The following is a 26,704-nucleotide window of genomic DNA, read 5'->3' on the forward strand; positions in this document are numbered from 1 at the left end:
CGCCTCCGAATGTGAAATTAGCGTTCTGAGTGTCAAACTTGATGGTGTAATAAGTCACTGACTCATTTTAAAAATTTTTCACAAGCAACGTCCAAATAATCAGGCAGTCCAAAAACATCAACTTTAGCAGTAAAGTAATTTCGTTGCTTTTTTTAACATCAGCGGTACGAAAATTTACCTACTTACCGCCCTAGTGCTGTGCTTACTGATATACAATCTACTTAAAATACCATGATGGTCGAGACCGCAAAGGTGTTTCTCCTTCGTTCACTATGCTGCAGCTCGATGTGTGTAACGCGCAGCTGCGAAGTACAGATATATGCGCAACTTTTCGCTGTGCAATGCTGTCAGATTAAGCTCTGATGTATGTATTCAGTTTGCAGCTTTCTGCGTACATGCGAGATTTTGCTGTTCTGTCCATTAAGTGCAAAAAACAAACAAAAAGGGTTCCCAATAGTTGCTAGCATATCGCCCACGGACCCAATCTTGGCTTTTGGCCGTGTGGCTAGCCCATGATCCCACTCCCAATCGCCAAGGGGGTTTATGAGTTCGAACATACTGACCTCCCACGTAGCCATTACAACTGTATCATGACCATGCGCCTGTTCCCGACATGCGCGCTGCAGTCGACCCGTTATCATTTGGTCGGCTATAAAAGCAACACTTCCCAATAAACCTGCATTCTTCTTGTTCTGGCTATCTTGCTGTTGTGCCGTCCTTCGCGGCTCGGATACATGGTGTTAGAAGTGGCTTCGGCAGCTTCGCAGCTTCGGCAGCGGTGGAGTACGAAGCATGGAACGGCTGGAGGCACCGGAGCCCCTGCGTCTGGCAGGGAACGTCTCGGCATCGTGGAAGCGTTTCAAGCAAAAGTTTGAGCTCTTCCTGCAAGAAACGCAAGTGAAGGACCAGCTAAAAAGTGAGGCTTCGAAAGCTGCACTCCTGCTGAGCATCGTGGGTGACGAGGCGCTCGATGTATTCTACAATTTCAAGTTCGAGCCAAAGGAGAGCAAGGATGACTACAAGACCTTAGTACAAAAGTTTGATGCCTACTGCACAGAGGTGACCAACGAGGTGCATGAAGGATACCTGTTTTGCATGAGGACCCAAGCGGAAGGAGAACCGCTCGAAAAATGTTAAAGTGACTTAAAGAAACAAGCCTCGCAGTGCAACTTTGGAGTACCTTGTCGTGTCGAAAATTGTGTCGAAAATTGTGCGTGTTTGGAAATGCCCACACTCAAGTGAAATTCTTTATTGTAAAAAATGGCTGCCAGCCCATACTGGGACTAGAAGCCAGTGAGTCCTTGGGACTGGTTCACCGTACTGTGGATGCTGTGAACGCGGCTTCTGTACATGATCCTCTGAAGGATTTCAGACATGTCTTCGAGGGACTTGGTTGCCTGAAGCAGCACTATCACATGGTCCTGAAACCTGGAGCAGTAGCGGTTGTCCAGCCAGCTTGTCGTGTTCCTTTGGCACTGGAGGGGCGTCTCAAAAATGAACTTGAAAGAATGGTGCGGGTTGGAATCATCATAAAAGAACAGGAGCCTACGGACTGGGTAAGCCCCCTGGTACTTGTGAAGAAAGATGGCAGTCTACGAGTGTTTGGATCCTAGGAATACCAAAAAGCAGGTGAAAAGGCAGCATTTTCCCCTCCCTAAGTGCAAAAACTTGGAAGCTAAGTTAGCGGCCGCCACATACTTCAGCTGTTTGGATGCTAACTCTGGCTACCACCAGATAACTTTGGATGAGCAAACCTCGAAGATATGTACCTTCTCGTCGCCTTTTGGGAGAAATCGATTTTTGCGTCTACCATTTGGAATATCGTCTGCACCAGAAGTGTTTCAACAAACAATGACTCAAGTTCTAGACAGGCTACCGGGCGTACTAGTATACATAGATGACATTTTGGTGTGGAGTTCAACGCGGCGAGAGCACGACGAGCGCCTAGTAGCTGTCCTGAAAGCAGCCGAAAAAGCTGGCTTAACCTTTAATGCACAAAAGTACAAGTTCGGCGTCACAGAAATCGAGTTTCTTGGTGACATAATAACCTCAAATGGTAAATTACCAAACCCACAGCTCGTTAAAAGCATGACTGAAATGCCGGAACCAACAAGCAAGCCCGATGTTCAACGCATGCTGGGAGTGCTAAACTACTTTGGAAAATTTGTGCCGCGGCTGTCTGAACAAACAGTGTTGTTGAGAGATCTTATCAAGTGTCGCTCAGATTTTCAGTGGACTGAAAACCACGCTAGGGAGTGGAAGAGCATAACACAAGCTTTGGCCACTATCGTTGATGCTCAAAAGGAAACCAAGATTTCGTGCGACGCTTCACAGGATGGTGTAGGAGCAGCTCTGCTGCAACGTCACAGCGATGAATGGCGACCCGTAGCATACACATCACGCGGTCTTACACAGACAGAGCAAAGATATGCTAGGATTGAAAAGGAGGCCCTTGGCATTTGCTTCGAATGTGAAAAATTTTATCAATTCGTCTACAGGCGAAACCTACTCATAGAAACTGACCACAAGCCACTCGTGTCGATAGCGGAAAAAGCAATTGATGACATGTCGCCCCTAATGCAAAGGTTTTTTCTTCGTCTGTTTAAGTATGACTTTGTTTGACTTTGCTACATTTTGGGAAAGAGCCTAGTTCTGGCTGATATGTTATCACAATCCACGGCTGATGACTGCAGCAGACAAGATACAAACATGAACGATGTGGAAATTCATGCAGTGCACTCCCTAGGTTACATGGAGACGCCAACGACAGAGTGTGAATTGCGGACAGAAACTGCGTGCGACAGCTACCTGCAGGTAGTGGTGGAACGTTTGTCAAGGAGCCGACCCGTTGAGGGTGAACTCAAGCCTTTTGCACAAGAACTATCTGTTGTAAATGGGATACTTTTTAACCCTTTCACTGTCGGACCTTTCTGACCGTGACGCACCCCCAGTGTCGGCTTGGTTTCAGGGAACGAGCATAACAGGGAATGAACATATCAATTTATTTTTGATTATGATTGGTATACAAATAACATAGTCAATGCAATATATAAATTTCAGTGTTCTGCAGCTGTTGTTAGTAAACATCATCATCATCATCAGCCTGACTATAAAATCCCTTCAACATCCGAATCTGACGATGCGGAACCGTCTTCCTCGCATGCGACTCTGTCCAAGTCCGAATCCGAGCTCGGCTCGTATTCTGAATCGGAATTGAGCCACCGCTCCAATGAGCAGACGAAGGTCCCGCGCGCTGAGCCATCTGAAAGTAACCGCGCGCAGGAAGGATGCGCTTTCAGTCGCCCGCACAACGGAGATAAATGGGACGTTGCGTGATCAAGATGACAGAGAGAGATGGAAAAAGGCTAAACAAAGTTCGAAGGGCTTTACATTTACTGTTGCAAGTCGAAAGCAAGGGTGCGGCGAGAGAGCGAAAGCAGCAACGAGTCACTCTTTTCAGAGAGGCAACGGCACACGTGCACCTGAACTTGACGCGCCGTAGCAAGCACACCAACAGAAGAAAAATAAAAACCTTCAAACCAGCGGAGATGGCAGAACAACCCTTGAACCCATAACCACACGCGCGCGGCAACGCATGATACAGCGAACACGCAGCCACCGTGCCACTCAGCAAAGAGAAAGTGGGGAGTGGCAGTCGTGCCGTACTCTTCAATACATGGAGTAACACAGGTCGGGGCGAATATACGAACTTGTAGAAAGAGTCAACAGATAGCGTGGCCAATCCAGGAGCGCCAGCTTTGCGCTCTGGCGCGAAATTTTGAACGCACGATAGAGAACGTACCGGTATGTCCGTGACAGCAAAAGGGTTAAAGGATCCAAAGTAATTGTACCCCAGAGCATGCGAAAGAAGATATTGTCCAGAAGTCATGCGGGACATCTTGGTGTTCAAAAGTGCAAAGAGAAAGTATGCCGCCTTGTTTTTTGGCCAGGCCTTAACAGTGAAATTGTAGCGCTACATGCAAGCTGTTCAACCTGTAAGAAATATGCTTATGCAGAAGCAAAAGAACCTCTACTGATGCGGTCAGTTCCCAGATGCCCATGGTACAGGGTTGGAGTGGACATATTTTCCTTTGCTGGAGACTCCTACCTTGTCGCTTATGATGTTTTCTCGAACTTATTAGAGGTCCAACAACTCCAGGACACTACCTCGAGGACTGCGATAGCTGCACTAAGCGCTATCTTCGCAAGATATGGCATCCCGTTAGAAGTTTGCATGGACAATGGACCTCGGTTTTCGCTTTCGATCGTTTGGAGGAACGGCTCTTGCGGACTTACTTCAGCTTTTGAAATCCTGAGCAACACCTTAGGCACAGGGCGGGGGCAGTTTTCTCATATTTTGCTGTTCTCTAGCAGGATGTAGCAGCGTTTGCCTCTTAGCACAGTTCGGCGCAATTGGCGCAGTGGTAGCATCACTGACCCATAAACAGGGGTGGATTTTCTTTCGGACGGGGGCATTTGTCGGGATATTACAGTACTGTTGAACTTTCGAAATGACATCTCAATTTAGTGAAATTTACTATATAAAAATCTTTTCTCAATTTTCCAGTCTTCCGTCTCATTCAACACCAGGCATTTACTTCAACTTATTGAAGTAATTTTGTTTAATAGTCAGGACTGAATGAAATTTACAAACATCACGTGCATGCAGCTGGAGCCGCAATTGAGTATTGATAAACAGTAACTAACAAGCAGGGGACAGAATGCATCACTTTACCATATGTCATGGAAGTCACACTGGACGAGCCCTGTTTGTGCTCGCAGTCACGTGACAATACTGACAAACATGCCAGCGGCTAATCGTAAAATTTGTCATTTACTCCACAGTAGCCAAAGCAACAAAGAAAACCCACACAGGTTGCACAGAAATTAAGGCTTTGCAGTGGAATAAGAGTTCATCTTGGTCCAAGGATTGAAACTTGTACCAACGCCTTTCTGGGCCAGTCACTCTACCAGCTGAGCTAACCAGGATGCCAGCAGAGTGAGGGTGAATCAATTGAAAACTCGAAGCACACAGGCACTGAATCAGCTCAGAGGAAACCCACAGGGCGGAGGAGGAGTAGGAAGAGCCGTGACAGAAATAAACTTGTAATCCACATTGTGGGTTTCCGTAGAACCAACCAGAGCCTACGAGCACACAGCAATGAGAAAAGGAATGTGTGTTGTTGTGGTGTCACAACGTTGTGCCATCATTATTGTGAACAAATACTATCATAAACTACATTATGGTAATCTTGGCTTTGCTACTAAAAAGCCAGCCTACTGTTGGCGGGCCATGATGAAAACGATGCATGTAATTGATACTGTAATAATCTGTCCACTTTCTTGGGGTATTGTGTAAGTAAATGTTTACTTACAAGATGCTACATATCAGGAGTGTTCTGGGAACCTGTGCAGTAACTTTTACTGTGTAATAATCTTGACCTGACCAATCGAGCAATTCAATGAAGGCAAATTTTTCAGTGCTCATTTCTTAGATGATGCAGATTTCACTATTCCTGCAAGATTTCTTGTCTCAGCAAAATTTCGAACTTACATGGAATTGAAAAGCTCCTCGATGTCATTGCGGGGACAGACCCTTTGGTACAACTCTTGAAACTTCTCGAGGGTGAACTCCTTCGGTTCGATGACATCATTCTGCAACCGTTGGGTAAAAATAGGTCACCAAAAGTCTGCCATCATAAATTGCATAGCAATTGGGAAGGCGACACTTAGACTAGCCCTCACAAGAGATGTACAAAATGTTGGTTGAATATAATAAACCAATTCAGAGTTGCAGCTTCTGATGTAACCCCCAAAAATACTCAAATAAGGACAGGACAAGTGAAATGTCCCTTCTTTGCTGATGCTTTTTTGTGTGCTACTCAGCCTATACTTTTGAAATGAATAAACTAGCCCAAAACAAAGTTTTAATGAGGTTGCAGCTTTTTTAAGTAGACCACTTCAAGCCCAGGTACCATCTGGGAGACATCTCTGTGATGCGAGACCACCTTGCATTGACAAAAAAAAAAAAAGTCGAGAGAAGCACATATATTTTATTTTATTGCTTCATTGTATGAAGCTATAAAAAAATTATGGAAGAACTTTATTTTCATTTGAATAACACCAGCCTTTAATATCCACCCGAGAATAGGCATGCGTACACAAAGATATATACACAACACAATCATAGTCCATCATGCAATGGCTATAATGATAGAGAAGGCACGCTTACACAGCTATCTCCAACCTTTCCATTATAATCTCGTTACTAATTGCTCGCTTGTTTAGTGCTCACAGGGGTCTACATAGGAAGGATGCCACTGTGCATGCGTTTCCTTCTTTTCTTTTTTTTGGAGACTCGCGAGAACTAATTGCCTCTGGCTGGTGACAAGATGAAGATTAGCGGAAGTTTATGACATGTTTTGCTTTTTTGACGGGCACACAACCACACAGTTTTCTTGAGTGTGCTCACCTATGCAGTTCAATTCTCCTATGGACATAAATAGTTGTTTAAGAGCAGGAACATTTGAGACTTGTGAAATATTCTCATGTGCACATTTATAATTCTCATAAGTTTATTTCATTTTTTTATTGTTGTTATTCATGAATAAACAGTACATATCATCATCACCAGCCTGGTTACGCCTACTGCAAGGCAAAGGCCTTTCCCATACTCCTCCAACTACCCTGGTCGTGTACTGATTGTAGCCATGTTGTAGTACATATATACCAACACAAAATATTTTTTTCTCACTTTACGGTCACCTTAAAAAATTCCGGTAATTTTTTTTCGAAATAGGTCTCTCAGAAGAATTGGAATCTGCAATAAAAAAAAAAAACAATCCCGAAAGGGTTAAGCACGAAATGTAATATAGTGATGCGAAACCTTGTGAAGGTATCCCTGAAGTGGCTATCCAGAACCACCCCTAACCATGTGCAGCACTGAGTCTGAGATCAAATGGCTAGAGTTTTCTGCCAAAACATAAAATGGCAGGCCTACCTTGCCACTTGGGAGTCCAACATCGCCAATGCATTGGTACACCAGCTTCTCAGTCTTGCCTGATGCAAATGTCTGTGCTATCCTGCAGCCCCACAAGCAGGGAGTGGGAAAAATTTCAGAGTGAGCCATAAATCCCTCCTTATGGATGCTTTGCAACTTTTGAAGAACCTAGTCATCTCCCATGGAAGTGATGGCTATAAAATGTTGCGCACTCTAATTAGTGACTCGCAATAAACAAAGAAAGTGAAACATCTCACAACTCCGCTGTAACATGGGTCATAGCACTGTCCACAAACAACCTGTTGGCAGCTCAGTCACAGTGAAGCAAAAGCAACGGCTGGAAAGCAGGATCAACAAGTATATTATTATCAACAACTGAATAATTTCATAATGTGACTTACCACACCACCTCTGCCACAGAGGACGCCAGTACTGTAGTCTCTAGTACACTTCAAGGACAACTATCATTCAAGGTGCAAACAGTAAAACCTCGATAGTTCGATCTCAGTTTACAGTCAACGTTTGATTTTTCCAACTCCCAGGGGACCACAGAACTGTCTGAAGAGAATAATGCATGGCTTTTAACTGCCCAAAAGGACTAAAACTGCCACAGGCATGTCCGAAATTGCTTTGAAGACTTACCAGTACAATTATTAAGCGTCTCGGTGCTCGTACTGTGGCAGGAGATGACGGGCCCATGCGTGCGTAAATAAGGAACATGTCTCATCCCAACACAGTTACTCCTTTCCATTCCTGGTACGCTTCACCTCAATATATTGCATTTGCTTGACCGCATAACATCTTTGCATTGCGGCAAAGCAAACTTTCGGGAACCAGCATTACGCAACGCTTTAGGAATCTCGATGTCCGCACTGAGATAGGAGACGGCGGTGGCGCGCGTTTGAAATTAAGAAATATATTTAATTTCCCGTGACAGTAGCCTGTTATTGCCTTTGGTATACTTCACCGCGATACATTGCGTTTGGTTGACCGCATAACACAATTGTATTGCGGCGAAGCTTACTTTTGGAAACTACGATTATGCAACACTTCACGCGCCTTGGCGTTAGTACTTTGAGAGGACATAACGAATGTGCACGTGTATAATTAATGAACACATTTTATGTCCCGTTCCCGTGACAGTGGCCCCTTCGCCCTCTTGATATGCTTCACCGCAATACATTGCGTATCCTTGACCGTGTAACCCGCTGTCTTGCAGTGAAACGAAGCAGCTAGGGATAACGACAGCACAAAACAACTACAGCTGTCAGCATACTGGTGTGCAAGAGCATTGCTTCGAAGTTGCGAGATAATTAGAGGCAGGGCATAGTGGCCTCAATGCCATTTAGGACCTGTGGTCCCAGTGAAAGTCGCAGTTTTGTCTGAAAGGCGAAACATCGATTGCAATAGCAAATTAGTAGACAGCTATACAAAGTATGGATAGTAGATTTATTGTCCATATAAACTTGTAAACATTTGTTTATTAACTTAATTACCAAGCATGCTGTCAGCACCGCACTGGCAAACACGAACACATCCCACTCTATGACCATGTACACACTGTCAAAACGCTGGCGTGAGGAAGCTTGGCAGCAGCAGCAAGCGAAGTGAGTTTTGTGCTCTCGTTTAACTTCAACGCAAACTGAGTGGTGAGTACACACCACACACAAAGGTATGAGCCATTGGCGCACCTAGACTCTGGCGCCAACACAGATCGCTTTTACGATATGGCCAGCCCAACCACACACGGCTGCACAAAAGCAGTTTCTGCCCCCTTCCTCCCATTCCCCTCGGTGCTTAGCGCATGATGGAAGACGGCATGCTTCCTCCTCACTTTCTTCCGGCAGCATTTGCATAGCACACGAAAGTAGGAAAGGACAGAGACGAGTAAATAGTGCTAACTTAAAGCCGATCTTTATTTGCGGACGAGCATAATATATATGTGCGGCAAGCAGAAAAGGGGAATACAGAGAACCAGCTCATCATTGACAACACAAATCACTTCATGTGCCCACGATTGCTCTACGCTCGGCCTTGTTATCTCGCTCAGGTCGTGACAGAACAATGGAAGAGGTGCTTACACAGCGGTCACCTAGATTGTGAGAGTACTGCACTTCTATTATTTCTCAGGTTAAGTGCGACCTATGCCTTGCCAATACCATGCACTGTTGAAAGAGGGGAGTGCACTTGCAATCCCGGCAATGAATGCCAAGCTGACCCTGCACTGTGTTGTACACTTTGTTTCGGTGCTTGTGCAAGCAGTCGTTAAGGCGTCTGCCAGTTTGGCCAACATAGGTCTTCCGCACTTCATCGGGATTGAGTTAACGACCTCTTCTACGTACTGGATGAAACCTGACTAGGCTTGATGGAGCACAAAGCAAATTTAGCACGTGGTGCGTTGACTCACTTGCATAGCTTCTGTAGTTTCTTTGGAGCCGAGAAAACTACACTCACTCTAGTGCCCTGGCCAATCTCCTTTAACCTGTGCGAAATGTTGTGCACATACTGCAGAACGAAAGGCTGGCTCTTTTCAGCGATGTCACATTTCTCTGGCCTATGTCCTCGTTGCACGACCTTGAGCAACTTTTCAGCCACCGAAGAAAGCAAGTGTACTGGATAATTGGCTTCTACCAGATGCCTCGCCTGTTGAATGACCACTCAACAATCGAGAACATAAAAAATGACTCAATAGATGTTACACTCATTTTATGACAGTTCATACGTTGGCAGGGAAGACGATTTTTCAGCACCAACGTTCAGTACATCGTGAAACTGTGATCGTATGATACGTTTTCCGGCCTCTAGATCCCATGTGAAGAAGAAGAGACACAAGGCGTGTACGATCGAGAACAGTATATAGCTGCCCGGTGCAGCAGCTTCATCACAATATTTGCCCACCCGTCTCGCATGAAAATGCCGGTGTGCCCACAGTTTCTCATTTTGGTACTAGCAAATCATCGCTGGGGTTGTCACATGTGGAATTCACAGCTATCACCACCAATCCTATTGTGATAAGCATCTTCACCTATCTGTTTCACAGTGTGTACATAGTGCCGTCGAAAGCGTAGCACACCTTTTTAATAGACGATAATCGAAACACAATGCCGTTCCCTGCTGCAGACTACGATCGCATACATTTTACGGCTGATAGATTTCGTGTGAACAGGAAAAGGTGTGAGGCCTGCATAATCGAGAACAGCATATAGCTGCTCGTCTCATGAAAACGACAGCGTGCACAATTTATTTCGATACCAACAAATCTACGGCGGGGTTGCCGCATGCTGCATTCACAGCTATCCCGCCAGATCTATTAAGATAAGCATCTTCACCTATGTTTTACAGTGTGTGGTGCGTAGTGTGATTTGTAGTGCACTGCACGCTTTTAGTAGGCGATGATCCAAACACGCTCCCATTCTTCGTTGCAGGCGGTGAGATGTTGACATCACATTTCGCTTCGGTGGCATCTGGCATCACCCACCAGCTCGATTTCGTCTTGGTTTCCTGTGGCCATCTTAAAACACCACGCAATCAGAAAACAACAATATGCGTCTCTGGCCACTGGAGCACCATTAGCTTGATGCATGTCGGCAGCTCGTGCTGCAACGATCCACGCAATGCTTCACATTACGTGGATGTCAACAATAGTTAGGTCTGTCAATTTTTTTAGTTACTTCAGATTGTATGTTTTCTTGGTTAGTATGTTGTCTTTTCTTGCTGTCTTTTACAAAATGTATGGACGAGGTTCTACTGTAGATCTATTCCAGTATGTGCATCGACTTTCTCATACTTATTATAACGCTAGGTAGGATGACGAAATTAGAAAATTCGCAGGTGCAAGTTAGAATCGGTTGGTGCAAGACAGATTGTAGGGAAAGGCTTTCGTCCTGCAGTGGACATAAAATAGGCTGGTGATGAAGTATTTACGCAAGCCCATCTGTATTCATGAATAAACAATGCATGTTCCAGGGTGTCTACCAAGCTGATATTTCCAAATTCCCTTGAGTTTTCCAGGTTTTCCCTGAATGCCATTGCAAAATTTCCTGAGTGACACAGAACTCTGTTTTATGTCAACATGGACTGAAACCATGTCGCCTGATGCTGTCACTCACTAGTAAGCATGTTAATAAATAAGAAAAACGACTTAATCCAGTTTGAACAGTGATGAATAGTGTTCATTTTATTCAAAAACAGAAGGGGGGCGTTAGTAAAATGCACAGTGAATAAAATATCTTCAAAAGAAATGGTAAATCCCATTGCAAACTGAATCAAACATATTCAAATACAAATAAAAAAGAGATACATACTGAACAAATACAGCTGATCCCGGATATATCGAATAATTGCCTATATCGAACAGTTGAAAAATCCCCTTGGGAATTCCATGCAAAAGTATAGCGCTATTGTTTGCGTTTATAGAACTCCCGTGGCATATCGATGTATCGAACTCCATGCTGAGCTGCGCCCCGGCAAGTGCGCTTCTCCCACTATACTGCACCCCTGCAAGTGCGCTTCTCCCATTGCATCCCGCTCCAACTAGTGCGCTTTTCTTCGCGAAGCTTTCGCGATGTTCCCGCGACCTCAAGCGTGTCGCCCCGAGCTCTGAGAAAGGGGCGTGTGGTTAAAGGGCACGTAACGTGGTGCACTTGGAGTGCGAGTGGGTGTAAAAGGGAAACGAGAGGGAGAAACCATGCTGACCGCAGGCACCAGTTTCTTGTGTTTTGGTCGGCTGACACCACTGGCACAGCGAAACGAACGAGGTCAGTGCAGCTTGGGTTTGTGGTAGTGCGGATACGCGGAGCGGTGCGTCTTTCGATTCGCTTTGTTCCTTTTATTCATGAGGCCAACGCGAAGGCTTGAGCCTCATGTGGTGCACTGCATTTTTCTTTCTGCTTTTGGCATGTGTTCCTGAGCCATGGCTGCGAAAAAACGCAGAATTTGGATTTTTCAACAAAGGCGGACATCATTCGACCGGTGGATGCTGGTGAGAAAAAGTCGTCGGCCATGGCGGCGTTTCGAATTCCACGCAACACCCTGAGTACGATCCTCCAGAACAAAGCCGATGTTTAGCTGAAGGCAGCACAGTCGAGTCGCCCTGGAGCGTGTCATGTACAAGTCCAAACCTTTGTGAATTGTGAGCTGCTTCCGCAAAGCAGGCTTTGTGGTAAGCTGCGGACGATGGATGTCTTGACAGTGAAGACGATGACGCTGGATGCCTGGAAAGCAAATTTCGCGAGCTCTCTGCATTCCCAGGCACCATCCCAGGCGGCGTTACAGCAAGCGATTTAGTCAGCGCCGATGACGGCGTGCAAGCTGTAGTGGATCGCGCTGATGGGGAGATTGTGGCTGACATCATGGGTAACGAGGACGCAGACTCGAGCAACGGCGAAGGTTCTGGCGAAGAGGACCAACCACCATGCACTGCAGCTGAACTTGCATCAGCTTTCAGCATCATTCACCACTGTTGTGACACAATGGAAGGAGCTCGCCTTTCTCATTTGGACACTGTCAACAAGCTTGAGGACAGCTTAATGAACTTGATGGTGCAGAAGAAAAAGCAAGCAAAGGTCACAGATTTTTTTCTTCTGAAATAAAGTGCTCTGGTCATCGCGCTGTGTTTTTGTTTTTTCACGCGCCTTGGAGGTACAGATCGGTAAGTTCCCGTTAGTCACGACATAGGGAAACTGCCTTGAGATGTGTGGAGTTGTTAGAGAAGCTTTTGACATGCATATTTTATATTTCGAATGATCGATATATCCAATATTTCGTGATCCCCTTCGAGTTCGATATATCCAGGATCGACTGTATTTTCGAATATAAGCTATTTCTATCAACTGATAGCAAGCTCATTGGTATGAGGCCCGGACATTGTCACTAGTAAGATTTTCTCTGAGCAGCTGGAAAGTCAATCTCAACTGCCCTGACATCTCTCACCCTACATATAATGCCTCAGGGTTGCGTTTCACTGCTTTAAATAGTTTATTTTGCTTTTAATGAGCGACACCTGCATCTCGGCATCAGCCAACACATTGATGTTTTTTTTTTTTAGCTCAAACTCCTTCAAAGAAGCAGTAGCACACTTCCTTTCCCGTTCATTCCTCCATGTGTAGGCCTTTTCTGTTCTCGTTCCCCTCCGCTGCGCGTTCGCCCCATGGACTATTTGAAGCATCCTCTTGGTCAGTGGTACTCTCACCGTCCAATTTTTCAGACTCCCTAGGGGCGCGAAAATGTCCAAAAAATTGGGCAGTCCAAAAAAATGAATACATGTATTTTACTGCTCATAAGGGCTCAAAATCACCACAGGCACATCAGAAAAAGCTCTGAAGGCCTGCCAGTACACTTATTAGGCCTATCGGTGCTCATACTGTGACAGGAGACGGCGGGTGCACACATGTATCTTTAAGGAATACATACTGTGTCCCTTGACAATTGTTCTTCCCACACTCATCAACTTTCCCTGCAATACATTGCATGAGGTGAAGCTGACTTTCGGGACCAGGCATTATGCAACGCGCCGTGTTTTCCGAGCTTCGAAGTGAATTCTGAGGATTACAAAGGGGGAATTGGTTTGCTGACAGCGGCAAATTCTTTCAATGAAAAACACGGCACAGAACGGCAAGCTTATTAGCAAACGTAACAACGTCGAAGCTGACCTGACCTGGCCTAGTGTTTTTCAGGGTGTCTACCAAGTTGACATTTTCAAATTCCACGAGTTTTCCAGGTTTTCCCTGAGTGGCTTTGCAATATTCCCTGAGTGACACAGAACTTTGTTTTATGTCAAGGCGGGCTGGACACCATGTCGCCCAATGCTGTCACTGTCTATAAGCACGTTAAAAAATAAAAAAGCGACCCAGTTTTTGTAATAAGGAGTAGTGCTAATTTTATTCAATAAGAAAGCAGGAAGGGGGGGGGGGGTGGCTAGTGGAATGCTCAGGAAATAAAATACCTTCGAAAAAAAAAATGGTAAAACCAAGAGCAAATTGATTCAACCGTTCTCAAATACAAATAAAAAGGAGATGCATACAGAAGCAAATATTTTCAAATGTGAGCTATTTCTATCAATTGATTACGAGCTCATTGGTATGATGTCCAAACTTTGTCACAAGTGAGGTTCTCTCTCAAAAGCTGTCCAGACATACTCTCGGCCCACGCACCATGCCTCAATGTTGCGTTTCGTTGCTTGAAAGAGCTTATTTTGGTTTGAATGAGGGACACCAGCATCTTGGCGTCAGCCAACACACTTTGCTTTTTTTATCTCAAGCTTCTTGAAAGAAGCGATGGCACGCCTCCTTTCCCATTCATTTTTCAATGCACCAGTCATTTCTGTTCTCATCCTCCTTCCGACGCACGTTCGCTTCACGAACCATTTGAACATCCTCATGGTCAGTTGTACAGTGAACATACGATTTTTAGTACTCCCTAGGGCTGCGAAAACATAAAAAAACAAAAAAACCCGGGCAGTTTGACAAAATAAATGCATGTCTTTTTGCCCTTAAAGGGCCCCTGAAACGGTTTGGACAAATTTTGTAGACGCGTGGGGTACAGCACCACAATTTGTGTGAAACATCTCATATTAAGAGAGCTACAGACGATTACAAGTTACCCTTCTCCATAGTCATGCATTTTCTCCTCAACTCGTTCGCTGAGTGATCGGGGCTAAGCTCCACCTTCACTGGCTCTACGTCATGATATCACGTCGTGTCGTCGACTTGTGGTTCTCTAAGAGCAAGCGTGCGAAGCCTCTCCAAACTCTCTGCAGTCGACCCCAAGCGAGAGCTATCAAAGCAGCATGCGTATATCACAGTGCATGAGCAGCCTGATCGGTCTGCACGGTCCAGCCACCTGTTGCAGAGCTTAACCAGCCAAACAAAGCGCTAATATTGCTCTAACCAAGTGAAAAACATTTTAAACATTTACAAAAACGTCTTTTCAATTACGCTCCTGCAAAATATTTGCACCAGCTGCAAATAAGAATACACTTCATTGCTGCTACTGTGTGTGGTTGAGCTCTCTGCCACCAAGTGGCTGCATTGTGCAGATCATTCACATTTGTGCTTCCGTTCATCCCGTGAAACGACACAGTCAAACGGCCAGGTCCTGTCCCCTTGCGCTTGCATTTACCCTAATACCGAACTCACAAAACACTATTGTGTTAGTAATCTTCTGGTGTAAAGTGATGGCCAAAAACACGCAAATCCTGGCGCCGATTGGATAGCGGCAGTCCGATGCGCTGCAGCCAGTCTGCTGCTTTGCAGAGGGACATGATGTCCCAACTTAACATATTGCCAGTTGCTAGGTTTGCAGTCCACAGTGCAACAAAGTCGAATCATAGTGACTGCGAAAAGACTGAGACCAACTGACTGCGGAGCTCTCGTCAAAATGGAGAATGTTGTAACACAAGCAGACCACGCTTGCTGTGTTCCAGAAGTGCTTAGGTGTAGTGAGAAATTGTTCTCGTGCATTCTCTTTCTGTTACTTTCTTTTTATAAAAAAAAATTAGCTTTGCAACTATTATGGACATCATTTGTTCCCAATAAAGATGGAAAAATTATCAACAAAGCACCCTGGGCAGCCAATCGAACAGCTTGCCCTACCGACATCAATTAGGTGATTTACGTCGTATGGGTGGGGGCAACTGAAAATTCCACCGAGCAGTGTGCTGCGATCGGCAGCGATGTAGATTTTTAAAACCTTATAATAAGTTACACGCTTTATGTGGAGCCCTTAGATGCATCAATTAATGATCAGAAGGCCCTACTCTATTGTTTCAGGGTCCCTTTAAGGGCTCAAATCGCCACAAGCACATGCCAAAAAGCTCTGAATGCGTGCCAGTACACTTATTGGGCACATGAATGCTCGTACTAAGAAGGATATGGTGAGTGTACGCATGTATAATTAAGGAATGTATACTGTGCCCCGTGACAAATGCCCCATCCGATGCTTGTTATGCTTCACTGCAATACTTTTGGATATGCTTCACTACATAACACTACTTTACTAAGGCTAAGAAAACTTTCAGGAACCTGTCTTATGCAACGCGTCGTGCTTCCCAAGCTTCGAAGCTAATAGCGAGGACCACAAAGACGGAGTCGCATTGCTGACAGTGACAAATTCTTTCAATGAAAAATACGGAACCGAACGGCAAGAAGCTGCCGCGATGGTGGCTACGGCTGCAAGCGGATCTGCATGCGAGAGCACTGTTCCAAGGCGGTGAGGTAATCAAAATGGCGGTGGTGGAGGCTTTGTTTGATTAATGCCATTTTGGACCTGCTGTCACAGCAAAAAGTCAGGAAAATCGGATGGCAAAGAGTTCTGGCGTCCAAAATTTCTGATGTTGACTCTATGGGGTGGTGCCGCGAAACTTGTCAGAACTATCGGGCGTCCGGAAAGTCGGTCGTTGACTATACACTGGCACCTCCTCCAGCCGACAACACGGCGTCAAAGTAGATTCATTATGATCCCTCTTTGTTACTCGAGCCAGCATTACCGCGACTTTCGTTCCCTTTCAATAAAATTACACCTAATTTTCCCTGATAGAAGCATAAATTCCCTGAGTTTTCCCCGAGTATTTCCAGATTATTCAAGATCTCTGAGTATTCCCGGTTTTCCCGGTTGGTAGACACCCTGGTTTTTACACATTGACTCAATACCATGCGGTACATGGTAATGCCGCGAAGCCGTCTGAATTATCAGGCATGTAACAAAAGTCTGGTCTCCGGAAAATTGGTCAATGACTACACTGGCAACTCTTCCAGCCGATGAAATGGCATCAAAGACGGTTGGTTGCAATTCCTGTGTTATTCGAGCCAGCATCAGCGCGACTTTGATTCCCTTTCAATAAAATTACAGCTATTTCTCCCTGATAGAATCACAAATTTACTGAGTTTTCTCTAAGTATTTCCGGACTATGCAAAATTCCTGAGAATTCCCGGTTTTTCCTGTTTTCCCTGTTGGTAGACCCTTGAATTGTTTACCTACGGAAAAAATATTTTTATCCCTTTACGGTCATTTAAATAGATTGCAGTAAATTTTCTTCAAGATAGGTCAATCTGAGGACTATAGATCTGAAATAAAGATATTAGCCCTGGAGTGTTGCATTTATTGAAAAAAATTGACCCTCATGGGGTTAAGGAACGCATACTCTGTTCCGCGACATTAGCCCCTTTCCAATCTTAGTATGCTTCACCGCACAACACGCTTGAATTGCGGTGAACTTGGAATTTAGGAGAGTAATTTGCTGGGCAAGTTGGTCTCCCCCGTTTTCATATATCCTTGTCCCAATTCGATACCAGTTTACGTCCTCTCTGGTGCATAAGACAGCCTCGACTACATGGTTTAATAAATGTCTGTGACCTTTACTTCGATCACTAAGACCTGCCTTGCACTAGCTGACGTACCTGTCATAATACAGGTGCATGTGCAAGCCTGGCCAGTCTTGCAAAGAAGCATGCACACGAGACATGGGAGAGCTCAACAAGTGGGACCCACCTTCGAACTGGTAATTTTCCATCTGGATCCACCAGGAATCCTAGCTTGATCCAACTGCATAGAAGAAGGCACGTGACTGGGCTAGTTTGTAATCCATGGTAAAAAATAGTGCACCAGCAGGCGGATGGTGGCACACCTGCTTCTTCTGGCCTTCCTTCCTCTGCTGGTGCGCTTTTTACAATAGACAGAACAGTTGAGTAAAGTTCTCAACAGAGAATAAAACAATAAAAGGGTGGCTGTGTGCCACCTCACAGTTCACAAATAAATCATTGCCAGAGAGTATCATCAACAGGCTGTATTTTCTGCCCTGAAGGTGAGGTGCAAATATGTGTATTAATAAATCATCAGCAAAATTAACAGTCAGTACACTTGAGCAAAGACATCTTGTTCATGGAGAATTAAGAAGCACGGCAAACAGCAGTACAGTATAACTTGATTTCACGGAAAGTGGATGTTATCACCTATACTGAAGAACGAAATCATATGTAAATAATACAAGTAGCAAATAGAAAATTAACCTGAAACGAGGCGATAGCAAATCTGATGGGACATCATGCTTACAACAGGATGCTGCCGACAAGATGACAACAAGAGTAACATGGTGTTTATCGTCCAGTTGTTCTAGCTGCTGTCCTGTTTTAGTGGTGTCACTTCTAGTTGCTAATAACCAACCAGTCTGAGTAGTCAAACACACTTATAACGGTATCGTTTCTAAAAATATATCGCTTCTAACAATGAGAAGCTGTTGCACCATCAACTTTTGCATGTTTTCTATGGTGAAATTACAAAGCCCCTATGTCGCATTATCGGCTATAACAATGAAGTCTGGCTAGTGGGTGCCTGTGCTGTAAGGTAATGGAATGAGAAATCCTTGAAAAGAAAAAGAGGCATTTGAGCCACCGCACCCTTGCCCACCGCCCCAATGGCCATGCGCTCATACAATAGAACCTGTTTCCCAGCCTTCTCCGCATCACCCGCCTTGTACGCCTCTCTCCCGTTGCCTTTCCACTCCTCTGAACACAAATGGGCTGCGGCCATAGCTCTATGCCATGCCACTCTCTGAAAGTCCCTCGTGCACATCTTTGTTGGTTGCATCGAAGTCGTTCCTAGCCACATGGTTTCTCCGCCTCGTTTGACTTGCCGCCAAAATGGAAGATGTCCGATTTGCCCACTGATCATCAGCAATGCCGTTGCCGGTGAAAAGAAAGTGTACTGATATAGGTTGGCAATGAAGTGCAGTATCGTGAAAGACGGTCAACGAATATGACTTGGTGAAGAAGTACAGATTATCGCAACTGACAGTGTAGTTCGCTCTGCAGAGAAGTTCAACAGATAAAACTGAACGAAAAAACCAGTCAAAAACACAAAGGACAAGAGGAGAGGTTCACACCACAACGACTGGACTATCAACTCAGGTTTATTAGAATCGGTGTAGTCCCAGCAAGGCCAGCAGAGCATGTGCAACTGCATCATTGCTAATCACATAGCATGAAAAGACAAGAACCGTTTCTATCGGGACCGACTTAGAAATTCAAATTCTTTTTCAAGTAAGCGCACCGAGGTTGTACAAACGCAGTCATCACCTAATAAACTGATGTAGTACGCTTCCAAGATTTCTCGCTCTTCTTTGCCCTTGCCCCTACCAAGAATCGTCACATTGCTAAACAAAGCATAAGAACCACACTCATTGCAACGGCGAGGCAAGTTTGTACCGTTATCTGATCCCAGGGAGGAGTGGTGCTCACGCAGGCGGTCATTAACACATCGACCGGTTTGGCCTATGTAAAATCTTTCGCACGTGAGAGGGAACTTATAGACAACCCCTGCAGCACATGCCGTAAAACGGTTTTCATGCTGCGTTGTGCAAACATGGTTCCTTGCCCTGCCTCGAGAAATGCGCGAGCACAGACCCAAAAGCTTACAAGGGGCAGAAAACACAACACTTACTCCCTGCTTGGCGGCAACCTTCTTGATATTGTGGCTCACTTTATGCACATACGGCATAACTTCAAGTTTCCTACGTTCAGTAGCCCCACCATCTACCAGCTTCGTACATTCCTTCTTTAGCTTCTGAAGCAGCGATTCAGCCACTGCTTTGAAAAGAGGTGGAGGGAACTCTGCGGCTTCTAAACGTTGGGATTGTGCGTCAAAGCTACTTTTAATGGCGTGGTGACAGCTTCTTTCAAGTGCACTGCGGAAACAATTGATTGTAATCCCTCTTTTTACAATCTTTGAATGTGCAGATCCAAATGGTAAAAGAGCTTTCTTGCCCCTAGGTGAAAACATCCAGCACAAATGCCCGTCATCAAAGAATGTTAGTTGCAGTTCTAGGAACCTGATGGAATGATTGCTAGGAAATTCATGAGTGAAATTAAGAGTGCGTGAAGAAGCTTTAAAAGCTGTCAATACATCATCTACTGCTGCGGGCAGAGTGTCATTTGGTAAAAGCTCTAAAAGTACTAAAAAATCGTCCGCATACCTAAAAACTTTGCATACACACTTGTTTAGAAGGAAGCCTTGAAGTTTCCTGTCAAATTTTGCTAAAAATATCTGGGAAAGCACTGGGGCAACACTAGAGCCAATACATATTCCTTTTTTCTGAAGGAACAAGGAACCTTTGAATTCAACAACAGTGGATGACAGATAAAAGGATAGGAGCTCTAGAAAGGCATCCACCGACATACCACATGCATTCTGGAAGTTTACAGCCCTGCAGTGATCAATAAGTTCATGCACAGCTACAAAGAGTTCATCATGGGGAATGCTGTAGAAGAGGTCTTCAATGTCAACAGAAGCTAAAGAAGCTTCAGAGGCTAAAGAAGGAACGCATGAAGCTGGTAGATGGTGGGGCTACTGAACGTAGGAAACTTGAAGTTATGCCGTATGTGCATAAAGTGAGCCACAATATCAAGAAGGTTGCCGCCAAGCAGGGAGTAAGTGTTGTGTTTTCTGCCCCTTGTAAGCTTTCGGGTCTGTGCTCGCGCATTTCTCGAGGCAGGGCAAGGAACCATGTTTGCACAACGCAGCATGAAAACCGTTTTACGGCATGTGCTGCAGGGGTTGTCTATAAGTTCCCTCTCACGTGCGAAAGATTTTACATAGGCCAAACCGGTCGATGTGTTAATGACCGCCTGCGTGAGCACCACTCCTCCCTGGGATCAGATAACGTTGCAAACTTGCCTCGCCATTGCAATGAGTGTGGTTCTTATGCTTTGTTTAGCAATGTGACGATTCTTGGTAGGGGCAAGGGCAAAGAAGAGCGAGAAATCTTGGAAGCTTACTACATCAGTTTATTAGGTGATGACTGCGTTTGTACAACCTCGGTGCGCTTACTTGAAAAAGAATTTGAATTTCTAAGTCGGTCCCGATAGAAACGGTTCTTGTCTTTTCATGCTATGTGATTAGCAATGATGCAGTTGCACATGCTCTGCTGGCCTTGCTGGGACTACACCGATTCTAATAAACCTGAGTTGATAGTCCAGTCGTTGTGGTGTGAACCTCTCCTCTTGTCCTTTGTGTTTTTTACTGGTTTTTTTCGTTAAAGTATGTACCAACTGGCCCAGATTTCAACCCTTCTACAGATAAAACTGGTCGTTAGATAATGGATGCAAACATTCTATGAAGTTCCTATAAGGAGGTGGAAAGGCCCTCTACAAGTGATTTCTTGATGCCCATGCCATGAACTTGCCAATCACCGGGCCAACTCTGGCCACAAAAGCGAAGCAGTTTGCCTTACTCATCAACAATGTGAACTTCCAGCCAGGTGGCGGCTAAGTACACCTCTTCAAGGAGAGGAACGGCATTGTTTACAAAGGCAAGGGAGCTTCACTTGACATGGAGACGAAGCAGAAGTGGGTGGAGGAAATGCTGCCCCGACTCCTTGGCAACTATGTTTACACTGACATATATAACTGTGATGAAACAGGACTGTCCTTTCAGATGTCATCGTCCAAGACGCATCCACTTAAAGGAGACACGTGTAAAGGTGGCAAAAACAGCAAGCTGTGCCTCTGTGTTCTTGCGCACCAATATGGACGGGAGCGACAAGTGCCCCACATTTGTCATTTGGAAATAAAAAAGTTGCAGTTTCGCCCAAAAGAAAAAGCATCGACTGCAATAGCAAATTAGTGGACAGCTATATGAAGTAAGGATAGTAGTTTTATCAGCAATATGAACTTGTAAACATAGGCATACTAAATAAATTACAGTAAAAGCTTGTTAATTCGAATTCCGCGGGTATGCTAAAAAAATTCGGATTATACAAAATTCGAACTAATGAAAGTCAGAGAAAAAAAATTGTACGGTTAAGGCGTGTATATAGACCGATGTGGCATGAGCACGTGTGCACACATGCTACGTCACGTTGGCATGAACAACGTCTATACTTTGAAGCACTGGCGCTGCCAACGTAACTGGATGCGGGCAACGCGATCCGACGTGCCTGACGTCGAGATGGCTCTTGCTCCATCCACGCGTTCGTCCCGCTGACCGGTGCACAGAAAAAAAAAAAATCACTGTTTCACCTGAAAAGTGAAGCATCGATTGCAATAGCAAATTAGTAGATAGCTATACGAAGTAATGATAGTAGTTTTATCGGCCGTATAAATTTGTATACATTCGCTTACTAATTTAGTTACCAAGTACGGTGTCATGTGCGCACAGCTAAACATGAACACCTCTCGCTTGATGACAGCTGAAACTTGTTGAAAAATGCTGGAGTAAGGAATCGTGGCAGTAGCAGCGAGTGAAGTGACCTTCGTACAGCTCTCGCTTCAACACGGGCGTAATGTAGAAAGCACATTGCATATGAAGCTACCGGCACTACACGCATGCTGCAAACATCGCAGATTGCTTTGAAGATGAGGCCCACACGGGCACGCACTTTGGTCACGTTGCAGATTGATTTCAAGATACAGCACCTGCATGGCCGTGCCGTAAGCAGCAGTTGCCCGAGAAGAACGTCCTCCTTCCACCTCATCCTTGTGCCTCTCGCGCGGAAAGAAAGGGCACGCACCCACCCCGCCTTCCTCGTTCGCGCACGTGACATCGAGCTGCGCTGGCCAGCTCAGCCTCGCATGCTTTCGCTCGCACATACAGCATATGGTGCCCAGCGACGATTTTATCGCCCTTGAGCGTTATACGGAACCTCAGTGGAGAGAAGTTACATGCAACAGAACCTCTGGCCATGCCTGGCCAGGTGCAAACATGTCTCCCTCCAGTCAGGCCTAAACAAAAGAACGCGGATGGTACAAGCAAAGCTGCGCGACCCACGTGGCAATGCCAGCAAGCTCCCTCACACTAGCACTCTGCCCATCCACGATAGCGTGGAGTTCGAATAAGTGGTGGTGGTGCAGATTTCAATGTGAGTTAGAGGGATATGTTACATATTGCTTTCAGTACATTGCTAGACAGACCACGGCGGCTACTTCGAATTATTCGAAATTTCGTATTAACGAGTTGTGAATGAACAAGCATCGTGTCATGCACGCACAAACAAACATGAACACGTCTCACTTGATGACCGCGGAAACTCGCTGTCAAAACACTGCAGTGAGGAAACACAGTAATAGAAGCAAGTGAATTGACATTCCTGCAGCCGCTCGCATCAACGCAAACTAAGTCGCGAGAACATAGCACAGTGCGGACTCTGTACCCATCGCAGATGGCTTTCAAGATACAGCGGCCCGGACCGCCCGGAGTATAACATGCCCCTCCTCCCTACCCTCGCATCCCAAGCCTCGCGTGTGATGGAAGGCAGCAAGCATTCTGCCCGATTTCATCCATTGCGTGCAGTAGATTAAGCCGCCATCACCAGCTCATCGTTGCATGCTTTCACTCGCACATACAGCATACAACGAGTCCATATAGTCCTGGAGTGTACATATAATTGCTTTCGCCATAAAGATCCCCACTGCGTCCATGGTGTTGCCAGGATACCGCTATGCTATTTTCACAACTGCGAGAACCTTTTTGTGAGTGGCTCTTGGAGTTTGACCAACGTATTGAGTGATCAAAGAAAAAGGTAGTGTTCATCCTAGATACAGTAATCCCTCATTATAACGAAATCGCTTCCCTCGAAATATCGCTTTATTCAAAATTTCTTCTGGTCCCGACCCAAACGCATGCATTTTAAGCTGCATTACTTCAAGCGCATCAAGAACTTGACCAGCTTAGAGCAAAGTGGCAAACAGAGGAATCACCGCTGCCGAGCGGCGGCGACTCTTTTGCATATACAGTGTTAAATTATTAGTCTCAAATTAGTCTCATGCAGGCATAGAACAGGTCACATAAGTACCAAGCCCACAACCGATAACCGTCTGGTAACGGGCACCAAGCAAGTGCTGAGTGCTCCTAGCTGTTTACTGCAGAGCAAACGGAAGCTGTCAAACTCCGTGGCGCAACACGCCTGAACCGTTATTCTCAGTTGCAATCGCATCGCTGGTGTTCCCCGTGATAGAATCCGCACGAAAATAATGTTTTCCTGGCACTGTGCGATGGTGGAAAACCACGGTCTTTTCAATGCCGAAAAGTGGCCAAAAGACTGCGGGTAGACTTGTGCCATAGCATTCCATGTAGTGCGCTGTATGAGCAAAGTTTTACCACTCTTAAAGAGCACTTATGATACTGAAACGTGCCAAAAAGCACAAAAGAAGTGTCCCTCAGATTATAAGTGCCATGTTTGACACGAGGAGCTACGTTAACAAATTGGGAAGACAACTTTGGGAAGTCTAGAAATATTCTTGCCGCTCGCTATAATTGGCCTGCATCACAATAAACCATTGCCCCTAGCTTCATTGCACTTTCGATGGTACAAATCCACCGATAACTTGTCGAAAACATCAAAAACCTGAGCATCGCCAGTCAGGCTCTCAACATGGTGGGTCAACGCAAGCTGGTGTTTTCCGCTGATTTTTTCGAGCTGGTCATGCTCGATTCAAGCCATCAGACTTTAGACAAACGGTCTAAATATGTGGTAGGATCATTGAATTTGGTTTGTAGACATGTGTCAATGGCACGGACGCTACGGTACGCGAACACCGACCCTCCAACCGTAGAATTAGCAAAGTGCTGTTGACGATGGTGCGCCGAAAAACTTTTGTTTTGCGAACTTCACGGCTGCACAATTCAAGAAAAAATTGCCCAGTGATCATGGAAAGTCCCTACTGCAAAACTGTTCAGTTTTCACGATCACGCTGCGTACCCACAAGGAGTGGCTGATAGATTTTTGAACACAACAAACACAACCTCAGACTTGAGCCGCGGCATTTGCGGCGCTTTCCAGCGTGATACTCTCGCAGCCTTCCATGACCTCTGCACCGCCCCCCTATAAAAGCGGCCACTGCCTTCCCCTCTTCATTTGCTCTCCAGTCTGCAAGTTGTTTGGATGCCAGTCACTCCTCTCGCTCTCCTTCATGTCAACTCCTCGCCTCCTCGCTGCCAGTTTCGACGCCGCTGCTCCTCCAAAGCTGCCCTCTCGAGCACAATCTTCCACCAACGGGTGCCCTTCCACGGTTCCTGCTTCTTGATCTCCACCACTCTGATCACTTTTCTTCCTCTATACGTGAAGCCAATGCCAAACCCGCCATTGCAACTGTAGCCATCACCAGTGCGCACTGACGAGGAAAGCGAGATGCCCTGACGCAGGCATGTACCCAGTATTCTTTTTTTCGGAAGATGGCCCAACCCAAGGTAACTTTCCTATGCAAATGAGGGGGGTGCCTTTACTAGTACAAGTATGAATAAAGCCCACCATTCACCATAAAGACATGTAAACCCGCAAAAGAAAAATGAAATAAGGTGTATCTCGCAGGTAGGCCTGTGAAATACACCTCTCCTTTACTTGGCAAACAAGGAACCACATCAAATAGACTCGCGCAGGAAAGAAGCGCAGGAGAAACACTGCCAAGAGGGTCATTCCATGCCAAATCAACCAACGTTTTTTCGACCATCACAGATATAGCTGCAAAAATTTCCACATGTTTGTTGGAGTTCAAAACTCATCCTCCAAATTTATTTTTCCTTGCCAAAAATTTAGTAGAATTTTGACAATTTGTTTTCCCTGCCAAGCTGAGCTAGACGGCATAAATCAACATTTTTTCTCAAAGACACACTGTATGATCCACTCCTTCAAATTACGTTTATGGCAACCCAAAGATGCGATGTGACTGCAAAAATTGCCAATTTTATAAATATTTGAATACTTCGATTGGTTCTGACCCTAGCAAAAGCATGTAAAATTGCAAAGTTTGAGTTTTTTTCTCGGAACATAGAAAAACCTGGAAGTCACATATAACATATATACTGGTAGCCCAGTTAACATAGTACAGCTGAAAAATATTTGAAGTATCGAAGGTTTAGCAGTTCGCATGGAAAAAAATTGTAAAGTTCCATTTTTCTTGCAAAAAACTCCATATTCAAGGTAAAAAAAGGTGCCTTGGTGGTTGGCCTAAAAATATATGCATTATATCATTAGATAGCCCTATAGGTCTACTATGCATGTGAGAAGTTATAAAAAGGTATTTTTTTAACTGCAGGAAATGACTTTTTTTTTAATTTTCAGTACGTGGATCATGTAAACAGTGTACATATATGAAGCGTAGCCGTCCTGCAAAGACAGATTGGCAACAAAGTGAGCCCAAGACACTATTCAGCAAGGGGCTTGTGGCTTTTTTATTGTATGCACACCAAGACAAGCGATTTCCAATGCCGTATCCCCGAGTTTTTTTTCCATGGCTACGAAAATTTAATGTCAACCGCGTTTGAATACATTAGCCTGAACATAGCCCCATCACTTTTATAGCTGAGCTGGTGCCGGCTGTCGAACAGCTTTAACACTTCTTGTCTTCGACGAAGATGTGAATGCAACTTTTAGTTGAAAAAGTGACTTCGGCTGAAAATAATGTAATGACCTGGTTCCGTTAATGTGCATAGCATTCGAGAACCTGGATGACAGTTCTACCTCCCGTTTAGATATTGCACTCTCCGGCACCCAAATTGGTTTTATATGTAAAAGGCTTTCACGTGCCCAGTCGTACAGCTCAAACGGTGTCAAAATCTTCCTTGAGAAAGGCCTTTGTAGGCTTTGCCTTGGCAGCCAACCGTTTCAGGATGCCACCCACCCCATCACAGGCACTTTTTCCATGTGATGTAGCAAAAAAATGCCATGTAGCATCCAAAGTAAAATTTTCCTTGTGGTAGCACAGGTTTGCAAAATTTTTT

At 45.1% G+C, this 26,704-nt stretch overlaps 1 protein-coding gene across 1 annotated transcript in view; it reads right to left on the bottom strand.

Moving 5' to 3' along the window:
- Positions 1-26,704, bottom strand: part of norpA (no receptor potential A) — a 317,605-nt gene that overhangs the window by 188,686 nt on the left and 102,215 nt on the right. The window contains exons 8-10 of the mRNA XM_070522685.1: positions 17,486-17,539; positions 7,001-7,082; positions 5,555-5,655 (exon numbers count right to left, since the gene is read on the bottom strand). Of these exons, the coding sequence (XP_070378786.1) occupies positions 5,555-5,655; positions 7,001-7,082; positions 17,486-17,539 (237 nt within the window). The remainder of the gene's footprint in view (positions 1-5,554; positions 5,656-7,000; positions 7,083-17,485; positions 17,540-26,704) is intronic.

Source organism: Dermacentor albipictus, chromosome 7 (genome assembly GCF_038994185.2).
Source record: "Dermacentor albipictus isolate Rhodes 1998 colony chromosome 7, USDA_Dalb.pri_finalv2, whole genome shotgun sequence".
In the NCBI taxonomy this organism is placed as follows: Eukaryota; Metazoa; Arthropoda; class Arachnida; order Ixodida; family Ixodidae; genus Dermacentor; species Dermacentor albipictus.